Genomic DNA, 12,968 nt, shown 5'->3' with positions numbered 1-12,968 from the left:
TGCCATTATCATCCATATGTTTATCCAATAAACTTTTAAATGCCCTCAATGTTGGCGAGTTCACTACTGTAGCAGGTAGGGCATTCCACGGCCTCACTACTCTTTGCGTAAAGAACCTACCTCTGACCTATATCTATTACCCCTCCGTTTAAAGTTATGTCCCCTCATGCCAGCCATATCCATCCGCGGGAGAAGGCTCTCACTGTCCACCCTATCCAACCCCCTGATCATTTTGTATGCCTCTATTAAGTCTCCTCTTAACCTTCTTCTCTCCAACGAAAACAACCTCAAGTCCATCAGCCTTTCCTCATAAGATTTTCCCTCCATACCAGGCAACATCCTGGTAAATCTCCTCTGCACCCGCTCCAAAGCCTCCACGTCCTTCCTATAATGCGGTGACCAGAACTGTACGCAATACCCCAAATGCGGCCGTACCAGAGTTCTGGACAGCTGCAACATGACCTCCCGACTCCAGAACTCAATCCCTCTACCAATAAAGGCCAACACTCCATAGGCCTTCTTCACAACCCTATCAACCTGGGTGGCAACTTTCAGGGATCTATGTACATGGACACCTAGATCCCTCTGCTCATCCACACTTTCAAGAACTTTACCATTAGCCAAATATTCCGCATTCCTGTTATTCCTTCCAAAGTGAATCACCTCACACTTCTCTACATTAAACTCCATTTGCCACCTCTCAGCCCAGCTCTGCAGCTTATCTATATCCCTCTGTAACCTGCTACATCCTTCCACACTATCGACAACACCACCGACTTTAGTATCGTCTGCAAATTTACTCACCCACCCTTCTGCGCCTTCCTCTAGGTCATTGATAAAAATGACAAACAGCAACGGCCCCAAAACAGATCCTTGTGGTACTCCACTTGTGACTGTACTCCATTCTGAACATTTCCCATCAACCACCACCCTCTGTCTTCTTTCAGCTAGCCAATTTCTGATCCACATCTCTAAATCACCCTCAATCCCCAGCCTCCGTATTTTTTGCAATAGCCTACCGTGGGGAACCTTATCAAACGCTTTGCTGAAATCCATATACACCACATCAACTGCTCTACCCTCATCTACCTGTTCAGTCACCTTCTCAAAGAACTCAATAAGGTTTGTGAGGCATGACCTACCCTTCACAAAGCCATGCTGACTATCCCTGATCATATTATTCCTATCTAGATGATTATAAATCTTGTCTCTTATAATCCCCTCCAAGACTTTACCCACTACAGACGTGAGGCTCACCGGTCTATAGTTGCCGGGGTTGTCTCTGCTCCCCTTTTTGAACAAAGGGACCACATTTGCTGTCCTCCAGTCCTCTGGCACTATTCCTGTAGCCAATGATGACATAAAAATCAAAGCCAAAGGTCCAGCAATCTCTTCCCTGGCCTCCCAGAGAATCCTAGGATAAATCCCATCAGGTCCCGGGGACTTATCTATTTTCAGCCTGTCCAGAATTGCCAACACCTCTTCCCGACGTACCTCAATGCCATCTATTCTATTAGCCTGGGGCTCAGCATTCTCCTCCACAACATTATCTTTTTCCTGAGTGAATACTGACGAAAAATATTCATTTAGTATCTCGCCTATCTCTTCAGACTCCACACACAATTTCCCATCCCTGTCCTTGATTGGTCCTACTCTTTCCCTAGTCATTCGCTTATTCCTGACATACCTATAGAAAGCTTTTGGGTTTTCCTTGATCCTTCCTGCCAAATACTTCTCATGTCCCCTCCTTGCTCGTCTTAGCTCTCTCTTTAGATCCTTCCTCGCTACCTTGTAACTCTCCATCGCCCCAACCGAAACTTCACACCTCATCTTCACATAGGCCTCCTTCTTCCTCTTAACAAGAGATTCTACTTCCTTGGTAAACCACGGTTCCCTCACTCGACGCCTTCCTCCCTGTCTGACCGGTACATACTTATCAAGAACACGCAGTAGCTGATCCTTGAACAAGCCCCACTTATCCAGTGTGCCCAACACTTGCAGCCTACTTCTCCACCTTATCCCCCCCAAGTCACGTCTAATGGCATCATTATTGCCCTTCCCCTGGAGTTGGAGGGAGGTACTCTTCGGCGCACACCAGAACAGGGTGCAAAAAACTTATCCTACATTTTATTTGGCTGTATGAGCAATCGCTGCAGGTGAAGGAGAACATCATTTAACCATGGTTTCATCCTTTCCACCCCCATTTTCTAGTTGATCAGTCCACCATCTTTCCTTGTGCAAATGGAGGCATCAAGTTTAATGTTTAAGCAGAACCAACTGTGTTTGTTGGTGTATTCATGTTTGTAGATGCATTTATGCTGTACCAGTTGAGGGTTCGTTGCGTTATTTGTAAAAATGGAAAAACTCTTAATAAAAATATTTTTAAAAGATGGCAAGACCAGGCATCCAAGAATAAAACCCTAGTGGACTCACTAATTGTGAAAATTTGGCTGGAGTTTCAAATAGTTTCCTACTTTGAGCACTAGGAGTGGAGTATAATTATATCTGGCATTCTGAATTCATATCACGGGTGGCAAATGGAAAGGTCTTTCTATACTGAGAGTCAACAACTATGGTACATTAATGGAATATGAATGCATGTTCGGGATGCATATTAATAGTTTCAGCTCGAAATGAAGAAGTCAAAAAGGTTCAAAAAAAAAAAACTGATTGCTCGCTCACATGTGCCAGGACTGCGTGAACCCAGTCATCAGCATTCAACAGTTCGCTTCAGACCCTGGGAGACTGCAGAGTGATTGGCCACTCAGTGCACCAGCATGCTTCCACATTACGAGGGTTTATGAGCTCTAAACTACCATCAAAAAGTGATTTGGGCTGTTCAGCAAAAGGCACACACAAAATAGCTCGCATTTCTTTCTTGCAATTCAGTCTATTCAGTTTAGGTCCTGGTTAGGCACAAGAGCTCCGGGATTGATGTTTCGTTCACAGACTTGTACACTGCCCAACTGCATTTGACTTTATATTACCAAGAACAAGAGCTCTTTGCATAAAGACACTGAAATATTTGGAGGTCACAGGGCTTGCACAAGTCACAAGTAACTGCAACTGCAAAATTTTTTGTCGCCAGCCATTATCAAACTAGTAGATTTTAACAGAAACTGACAAAGTAATTCATGGAATCCCAGAAAAATCACAGCACAATCACAAAGCTGGCACCAAGGAATCCCCAGTCCAACTTAATTGGATAACGAATGACTTAGATAGGTTGCTTGGCAATGGAATTGCAAGCAAGCTCATCAAATATCTGGCATGGGGCACCACGGTGGCACAATGGTTAGCACTTCTGCCTCACGGTGCCGAGGACCCAGGTTCGACACCGATGCCCTGTCCGTGTGCAGTTTGCACATTCCCCCGTGCCTGTGGGTCTCACCCCCACGATCCAAAAAGATGTGCAATGTAGGTGAATTGGCAATGCTAAATTGCCCCCCAATTGTGAAAAAAGAATTGAGTATTCTAAATGTTTTTTTTAAATCAAATATCTGCCAAAACAAAGTTAATTTATCAGTCTACACACAACTTATCTTACATTTTTCCTTTTGTAGAAGGATGGAAATCTTAATTTACATCATAGAAACTCCTCACCAAAGAGAATGCAGAAACTGAGACCATCATCTTTTCAACCATGGCAACTGTTCTGAAACTAACAAAAAGGATTTCACTAGATTCAAAACTGGGCATGTTAAACTCCCATAATTTCGCACAATTTTTTTTCTGGGAAAGACAGTTCCAAAGACTCAGAAAAAATTCTTATCTTGGTCTTAAATGGGATATCCTTTATTTTTAAATGGTGTCTCCTAGTTCTAATGTTTCCCACAAGGAAAACATCATTTCAGCAGCATCTTATAGTAAAGTAAGTAAAATCGCTGTAGTCCCAGATGATCATCGGCTGCTTTGCCCTTTCATGGGAAGAGCTGACTGGTGGTGATTTAACCCAAGGGTCACCACACCTCAGGCGAGGGGCAAGGTTGAGAAGGTAGGGCCTCAGTGAGTTTTTTTTTATTTTTATTAAATTGAAAGTACGAATTCTTTTTTTTTTTCAATTAAGAGGCAATTTAGCATGGCCAATCCACCTACCCTGCACATTTTGTGGGGGTGAGACTCATGCAGATATGGGGAGAATGTGCAAACTCCACACGGACAGTGACCTGGGACCAGCATCGAACCTGGGTCCTCAGCGCCATGAGGCAGCAGTGCTAACCACAGCACCACCATGCCGCCCCGGGCACCTTCATGAATAACTTCAGACGGTACAGGCATTGAACCCATGCTGGTGGCCTTGCAGAACTCACCAACACATGTTCAACTGTAGCAAAACATCCAATAATAATCTTTATTATTGTCACAAGTAGGTTTACATATAACACAGCAATGAAGTTACTGTGAAAATCCCCTAGTCACCACACTACCGCACCTTTTTGGGTATAGATGGAAAAGTCAATTCCATTCCCTTAAATAATATGCTGCTGTTCTACTCTCCCTGCCATAGTGAAGTGCACATTTTCCTATTTTATACTCTGCCTACTTACTTCCAGACCAATCTTTGTGTTGTCAGCAAATGTAGCACTGATAATTTGGTCCCTTCAAGTCATTGATGTGGGTTGGTGGTTTAACCTAGCTGAATCCAGGCACCAATTCACACCATCGTTTAAAAGCAGCCAATCCATTGAACCACAAAATATCAGAGTTGAATCGCTCAGTTCTAAGTGGACTCATGTTAACTTGAAACATTAACAATTTCTCTGTTCAGGGATGCTGCCAGTTCTGCTGACTGTTTGCAGCATTGTTTTTATTTCAAATATCCAGCATCTGCAGTATTTTTTTAATTAAATATCAGAGCCATCTGACCCTCATCCAACTCACCAAATACAATAAAAAAAGTTTCACACTTAAAAGTCATACTTCCCATAAACTTCACTATTCCTTCCCCATCCCCAAACACTATCAGCCGCACATGCTAGACCCTGACATTCTGCATCACTTTCTGATAGCCCACAGCATCGTCCCTACAAAACATCCATTGATAAAATTAACATGGAGTTAAGACTGTAGCATAGACCCCTCAAATATGTACATATGTTTCCCATTTCGTTACACAATAGAAAACATCACTACCAAGGACAGAGTCTGTTGCCCATACATCTTCATTGCTCTTACCTGTTAACCATGAAATGTCAGCCCTTAACACAAGTATCTTCCAACAGACAATTTATTTCGAAACTATTATTGTTAAACAATGCACCTTGTTTCAAAAATCTCTAACTTTAGGAGCTGATTTGCTGTATCACAGCTGCATAACCTTATCACCATACAGTCCTTCCAATACAGAGTTAACTTGAGAATACCCTGGTCAATGCACTAGTTTTATTTTAAAAGGTTTTTTGCTTTGTACGAATCACAAGAAAACAGAACTCAACAATTCTTTTTTTAAGAGCGAGCCAGAAGCAGATCAGACTGTGAAGGTGAAGAAAGCCAAACAGGGTCTACACAAACCTCTGAACAAATACAATTGGTCGTCAAGAAATTAATCAAGAGCTTTTCAGAACCACTTCCTCATATTGTAATTAAAAAGATGAAGCAGCTTTTCACCAATCACCCAGCAGAAATACAGGGGCTGGTGTAGTCCCTCAGCCCTTGGCCATTCAGTCTGGACATCCTCTGAAGAGGCATCAGTTGCTCCCAATGTCACTGCATCACCCTGGGGCAGGTAAAGGGCAACGAGTGGGACAATCCAGCCTGGATGTGCCGGCAGAGGGACGGCCGCCTCTCTCCCCCCATCACCCTGCTGCTGGAACCTCCCTCCAAACGCACCCCGAAGAGGGGGTTAGTGGTTCAGCTGCCGGCCCACTCTGCGCGCAGGGACAGCGGGCAGGAGGCGAGGCCCCGGGACCTCAGGACCCACACCCTGCGCTTCCCCGCCACCGAGCAGCGGGGCCCCCGCCCGTCCGCGGCCCACCCCCAGAGCCACTCTGGATGAACCCGCCATTTTGCGGTGGACGCGGTAAACAGATCGCGGGGCCGCACATGGCTCCCGGGGAAAGAGGGAGAGCCGGTCCCGCTGGCCGGCTTCCCCGGCCAGCCCCACGGCTCTGAGTGCGGCCCCAGGCCTCTCTCGCTGGGAAGCGATGCTCACCTTGCTGCGGGCCCGAGCTGTTGGTGGGTAACAGTCTCCACGGCTACCGTGACTATGGCGTTTATTCTCAAGGCAACAGTTGCTACCGATCTCCACCCGCGTCATCGGCTGCTCAGCGACCCCACCCCTGCGCTCCAACGCGTCAGCCCATTGGCTATATGTTCGACGTCACGCACACAAGTCCCTTTCCCATCGGCCTAGAGAGCAATCAGTCATACTGACGTCAGGTGGCTTCCGGGAACAGGTTCTTAGAATTAATTGGCTACCTAAAAACGTCACTGTCCTAGCAACGTATTGCTATTGGCTGAAAACGCTGTCACTCACCCAGACACCATTGTCCATATTAGGATTTCCAGTTGGTCTTGCGGAGAGCCCCAAAAAAACAATTTCATAATATTAAATATTTATATCAGGTTGTTCACACTTTAAACATCTCCTATTATATATATCCTCTTACATTCCAACTGGCACAACTTTCCTCTCAACTTTTTCCGATTATAAATTATTGCGTTTTGCATTCATTCTCCTGATATAACTGGTAAGACTAGTTGTCCATCTTTCTGTGGCTATTAGCACCGTTTCCCTGGGTTTCTGTAGCTATGACTCATCTTTCATTCTCACTCCACAGTATAAATATTTCCCACTTTCTCTGTCTAACTGTGACAAAGGATCATAAGTTAGATCTTTTCTTCTCTCCCTACAAATGCTGCCAGACCGGCTGAGATTTTACAGCATTTTCTTTTTGGTTTCAGATTCCAGCATCTGCAGTAATTTGTTTTTATCCAGTGTTTAACTCAATGCCACTTCTCTTCCAGGAAAGCCTACCCTGAAGAAATACTGCTCTTCTCTCCAACAGGATTTCCGTATGTCCCTCCCCCACTATCCACCTTCACTGCTTTCCATTTCTCTTAGTGTTTCAATTTCTCTTAAGGCCGCATAGTGGTTAGCACTGTGGCTTCACAGCGCCAGGGTCCCAGGTTCGATTCCCTGCTGGGTCACTGTCTGTGCGGAGTCTGCACGTTCTCCCCATGTCTGTGTGGGTTTCCTCCGGGTGCTCCGGTTTCCTCCCACTGTCCAAAGACGTGCATGTTAGGTGGATTGGCCATGCTAAATTGCCCTTAGTGTCCAAAAAAGGGTGGGAGGAGTTATTGGGTTAGGGGGATAGGGTTGAAGTGAGGACTTAAGTGGGTCGGTGCAGACTCGATGGGCCGAATGGCCTCCTTCTGCACTGTATGTTCTATGTTAGACAAGGTGAAAAAAAATGAAATGAAAATCACGTATTGTCACAAGTAGGCTTCAAATGAAGTTACTGTGAAAAGCCCCTAGTCACCACATTCCGTCGCCTGTTTGTGGAGGCTGGTACAGCTGGTATTTACCAAGACTCGCTTCCACAGCCATATTCCCTTCCTCAGTGACTGTCTTTCCCTCCGACTTACGCCATGGGGACTTCATGTAACCTCCAGGATTACAGGTACCTCCAGGATATACAACATTCTTCCAACTACTGCTCTCGCCACATCCTGAAAGCCACACTCAGTGCCATGTGCCACCACATGAAGACACTCAACATCTCTCTCCAGCAGCACCGTCTTACTGTCTCTCAAAGCTGTCCCTGTCCCCAGTTTCATTTCATCATTCACATCATTCGACGCCTTAACAAGAAACGTTCCTGTTTCTTGCAGAAGCTTCAACAACTTATCAACACCTCTGCCAATCCTAGGCCCTCCACCGGTCCCAATCGTTCGTACCCCATTTCTCCCAGCCCCATTTCTCCCAGCCCCAGCCCTTGCTTGTTCACCATACCCTCCGACCTTCCCCTCTCTGAGGATGAGCTTGCTGATCTCAGCAAAGGATTCTGCTGTGTATCCTTACGTCCCCACCTCAATGAATTCCAGGCTCGACATGATGTTGAACTCTTCTTTTGTTTAAATTTTTCTGCCCCCCTCACCCATTCCAATTTCTCTTCTTCCGAACTTTCTGCTCTTCACTCCGTCAGGTCTAACCCCGACTTTGTCATCAAACTGCCGACAAAGGGGGTGCTGTTGTCGTCTGGCGCACTGACCTCTACCTCGCAAAGGCTGAGCGCCAACTCTCAGATACTTCCTCTTACCTCTCCCTGGACCATGACCAGACCACTGAACATCAAGCCATTATCTCCAACACCATTAGGGACCTCATTTCCTCCGGATGCCTTCCCCCTACGGCTTCCAACCTCATAGTCTCCCAACCCCAGACAGCCCGTTTTTACCTAAATCCCCAAATCCACAAAAAGGACTATCCCGGCAGGCCCATTGTGTCAGCATGCTCCTGCCCCACCGAACTAATTTCCTCTTATCCTGACTCCATCCTCACTCCACTGGTCCATTCCCTCCCCACCTACATCCGGGATTCCTCTGATGCCCTGCGTCATCTTGACAGCTTCCAGTTCGCGGGTCCTAACCACACACTATTCACCATGGATGTGCAATCCCTCTACACCTCCATCCCACACCAGGATGGCCTGAGAGCTCTTCACTTCTTTCTCGAAAAGAGGCCCGGACAATTCTCATCCACCACCACTCTCCTCCGCCTGGCTGAACTCGTTCTATCTCTCAACAACTTCTCCTTTAACATCCCATTTGCTCCAAATAAAAGGTGTAACAATCGGTGCCCGCATGGGTCCTCGCTACACTTGCCTTTTTGTGGGGTATGTGGAACATTCCTTGTTCCAAGCCTACCCGGGTCCCCTCCCACAACTCCTACATTGATGATTATTTTGGTGCCGCTTCATGCTCTCGTCCGGACCTGGAAAAATTCATCAACTTCGCTTCCAGTTTCCACCCCTCCATCACTTTCACCTGGTCCATCTCAGACACTTCTCTTCCCTTCCTTGATCTTTCTGTCTCCATTTCCGGCAATAGACTATCTACTAATGTCCACTACAAGTCCACTGACTCCCACAGCTATCTGGACTACAGCTCTTCGCACCCTACACCCTGTATGGACTCCATCCTTTCACTCAGCTCCTTTGCCTCCGTCGCATTTGTTCCGATGATGCCACGTTCCAAAATGGTGCTTCGAAAATGTGTTCCTTATTCCTCAACCGCGATTCCTCACCTACAGTTGTTGACAGGGCCCTCAACAGTGTGTGGTCCAGCTCCCGCCCCACTACCCTCACCCCCTCCCTCCCAGAACAAGGATAGAGCCTCCCTCGTTCTCACATTTCACCCCACCAGCCTCTGTATGCAAAGCATAATCCTCCGCCATTTTCGCCAACTCCAACGTGATGCCACCACCAAACACATCTTCCCTTCACTCCCTCTGTCAGCATTCCGCAGAGACCGTTCCCTCCAAGATAATCTAGTCCACTCCTCCACCATACCCAACACCTCTCCCAACACCTATGGGACCTTCCCATGCAGTCGCAAAAAGTGTAACACCTACCCCTTTACCTCTTCCATGCTTAACATCCCAGGCCCAAAACACACATTCCACGTTAAGCAGCGTTTCACTTGCACCTCTTCCAATTTGGTCTATTGCATTCGCTGCTCCCAATATGGTCTCCTCTATATCGGAGAGACCAAACGCAGACTGGGTGATCGCTTTGCTGAGCATCTTCGGTCTGTGCGCATTCAGGACCCTGACCTTCCCGTTGCTTGCCATTTTAACACAAGACCTACTCCCATGCCCACATGTCTGTCCTTGGCCTGCTACAATGTTCCAGTGAAGCTCAGCGCAAACTGGAGGAACAACATCTCATCTTCCGGTTAGGCACGCTCCAGTCTTCCGGTCTCAACATCGAATTCAACAACTTCAGATGATTAGCTCTATCCCACCTCGACCCATTTATTTTCATCTCATTTCATTTTAACTGTTTTTTACCATTTCTTTACCATAAGATGATCAGGGGAATAGATAGAGTAGACAGTCAGAGACTTTTTCCCCAGGTGGAACACACCATTACAAGGGGACATAAATTTAAGGTGAAAGGTGGAAGATATAGGAGGGATATCAGAGGTAGGTTCTTTACCCAGAGAGTAGTGGGGGCATGGAATGCACTGCCTGTGGAAGTAGTTGAGTCGGAAACATTAGGGACCTTCAAGCAGCTGTTGGATAGGTACATAGATTACGGGAAAATTATATAGTGTAGATTTATTTGTTCTTAAGGGCAGCACATTAGCATTGTGGATAGCACAATTGCTTCACAGATCCATGGTCCCAGGTTCGATTCCGGCTTGGGTCATTGTCTGTGCGGAGTCTGCACGTCCTCCCCGTGTCTGCGTGGGTTTCCTCCGGGTGCTCCGGTTTCCTCCCACAGTCCAAAGATGTGCGGGTTAGGTGAATTGGCCAATGATAAATTGCCCTTAATGTCCAAATTGCCCTTGGTGTTGGGTGGAGGTGTTGAGTTTGGGTAGGGTGCTCTTTCCAAGAGCCGGTGCAGACTCAAAGGGCCGAATGGCCTCCTTCTGCACTGTAAATTCAATGATAATCTATGATTAATCTAGGACAAAGGTTCGGCACAACATCGTGGGCCGAAGGGCCTGTTCTGTGCTGTATTTTCTATGTTCTATGTTCTATGTTCTCTCTTGTCTTTCTTTATATATATTCACCCCCCCCCCCATCTTATCCACCTTTCGTTACTCTTTCTCCCCTTTGCTTCCCCCTTCCCCTCCCCCACATCGACATCTGTCACAGTTTGCCCTCTGATCTTAGTTTCTCTGCAGTTTGGCTTTTCACACCTTTTGTTCTCTCTGGGGACCGCCAGTTGCACTCTTTCCCCTTGCTTTCTGTGGCTATTAACACCCCGTTTCCCTGGGTTTCTGTGGCTATCTTTCATTCTCACTCCACAGTGTAAATATTTCTCACTTTCTCTGTCTTTAGCTTTGACAAAGGGTCATCTGGACTCGAAATGTTAGCTTGTTTCTCTCCCTACAGATGCTGCCAGACCTGCTGAGATTTTACAGCATTTCCTTTCTCGTTACTGAGTGTGTTGGTCTACCTGATGATGTCCATATAGGTTTTAAGAAAGCATTTGACAAAATACCACATAAAAGGCTGGTTAATAAAATTGAGGCTTAGAAAAGGAGGATCAGGATCCAGTTGGATAAAAGAAAAGAAATTGGCTTAATGACAGAAAGTAGTGAGGTGTGATAGATGGTTTACTTTGGACAGGAGGGTGGTAGCAGTGGTGTTTGCTCGGACCACTGCTTTTTTTTTGCGATAAGTAAGTTACTTGGATCTTGCAATACAGAGGAAAATGTCAACATTTGCCATTGATACCAAGCTTGGAGGAGGGGGAAATGGTGAAGATGCTATGAATCGCCTGGAGCAGATCATAGATAGACTAGCAGGATGCGCAGACAGGTAAACAGGTGGGAGATGGAATTAAATAAAGAGAAGTGTAAAATAATGCATTTTGGCAGAACAAAGAACATACAATGCAGAAGGGGGCCATTCGGCACATCGAATCTGCACCGACCCACTTAAGCCCTCACTTCCACATTATCCCAATAACCCCTCCTAACTTTTATTGGTCACTAAGGGCAATTTAGCATGGCCAATCCACCTTCACGTCTTTGGACTGTGGGAGGAAACCGGAGCACCCGGAGGAAACCCATGCAGACGCGGGGAGAGCGCAGACTCCGCAGAGACAGTGACACAGCAGGGAATCAAACCTGGGACCCTGGCGCTGTGAAGCCCAGTGCTAACCACTATGCTTCCGTGCTGCCCAGAAGGTATAGGGCGAGACAAGATAGACTTAATGACAGAATTCTGAAGAAAGGGCAGGGTGGAGGCATGAGAGGCACAGTAGCGCAGTGGTTAGCACTGTTGCTGCACAGCTCCAGGGTCCCGGGTTCGATTTCCGCTTGAGACACTGACTCTGCGGAGTCTGCACGTTCTCCCTGTGTCTGCGTGGGTTTCCTCCGGGTGCTCCGGTTTCCTCCCTCAAGTCTCGGAAGACGTGCTGTTCGGTGAAATGGACATTCTGAATTTTCCCTCTGTGTACCCGAACTCGGACCAAGCATGAATACACTTTCTTTTTTTATATAAATTTAGATTACCCAATTCATTTTTTCCAATTAAGAGGCAATTTAAAGAACAAAGAACAAAGAACAAAGAACAAAGAAATGTACAGCACAGGAACAGGCCCTTCGGCCCTCCAAGCCCGTGCCGACCATACTGCCCGACTAAACTACAATCTTCTACACTACCTGGGTCCGTATCCTTCTATTCCCATCCTATTCATATATTTGTCAAGATGCCCCTTAAATGTCCCTATCGTCCCTGCCTCCACTACCTCCTCCGGTAGTGAGTTCCAGGCACCCACTACCCTCTGCGTAAAAAAGCATTTACGCTTTGTTTTAGTGGCAATTTAACGTGGCAAATCCACCTATTCCTTCAAACGTCCAAGAGACTTAACACCTTTAATCAAAATCACATCAGGTTAAAGGCTTTACTTTAAATAACCAAATGATCCAGAGATAGTCTTTCATGGCAGAGATCCAGCTCACTGCAAAACACAGACACACACAAGCTGCTTTTCAAACTGCAAAACTAAACTGCAAAATGGCTGACCTGAGCTCAGCCCCACCAACTCTCTGACATCACCGTTTTCTTAAAGATACATTGCTTAAACATCCATGTCTTAAAGGTACTCTCACATGGCACATTCCATGTCTGGAAGTTGGAAATAAAAGCAGATTGTCCCACTTTCTCAATGCAATCCTTCAAACGTGGGATAGGGTAAGAGTCCGTTCTTGTAACTGCATTCATCTTTCAATAGTCCACAAACAACCGTTGGGTACCATTTGGTTTATGTACCATCACTATGGGTGAG

At 46.3% G+C, this 12,968-nt stretch overlaps 1 protein-coding gene across 7 annotated transcripts in view; it reads right to left on the bottom strand.

Annotated features, from left to right (window-relative positions):
* The window catches only part of rfx2 (regulatory factor X, 2 (influences HLA class II expression)), a 262,480-nt gene extending 256,202 nt beyond the window's left edge, over positions 1–6,278 (bottom strand). For 6 of the 7 annotated variants that reach the window (XM_072482882.1, XM_072482884.1, XM_072482883.1 and 3 more), the window contains exon 1: positions 6,152–6,278. Coding sequence is in view for 1 of the 7 variants with exons in the window: in XM_072482887.1 (XP_072338988.1) it covers positions 6,152–6,256 (105 nt within the window). In the remaining 6 variants the exon portion in view is untranslated. The remainder of the gene's footprint in view (positions 1–6,151) is intronic. The other variant, XM_072482887.1, reaches the window with a different exon arrangement.
* Positions 6,279–12,968: the final 6,690 nt, after the last annotated feature.

The sequence above is a fragment of the Scyliorhinus torazame genome, chromosome 18 (genome assembly GCF_047496885.1).
Source record: "Scyliorhinus torazame isolate Kashiwa2021f chromosome 18, sScyTor2.1, whole genome shotgun sequence".
Classification (NCBI taxonomy): Eukaryota; Metazoa; Chordata; class Chondrichthyes; order Carcharhiniformes; family Scyliorhinidae; genus Scyliorhinus; species Scyliorhinus torazame.
This window is presented reverse-complemented; position numbering and strand designations above follow the sequence as displayed.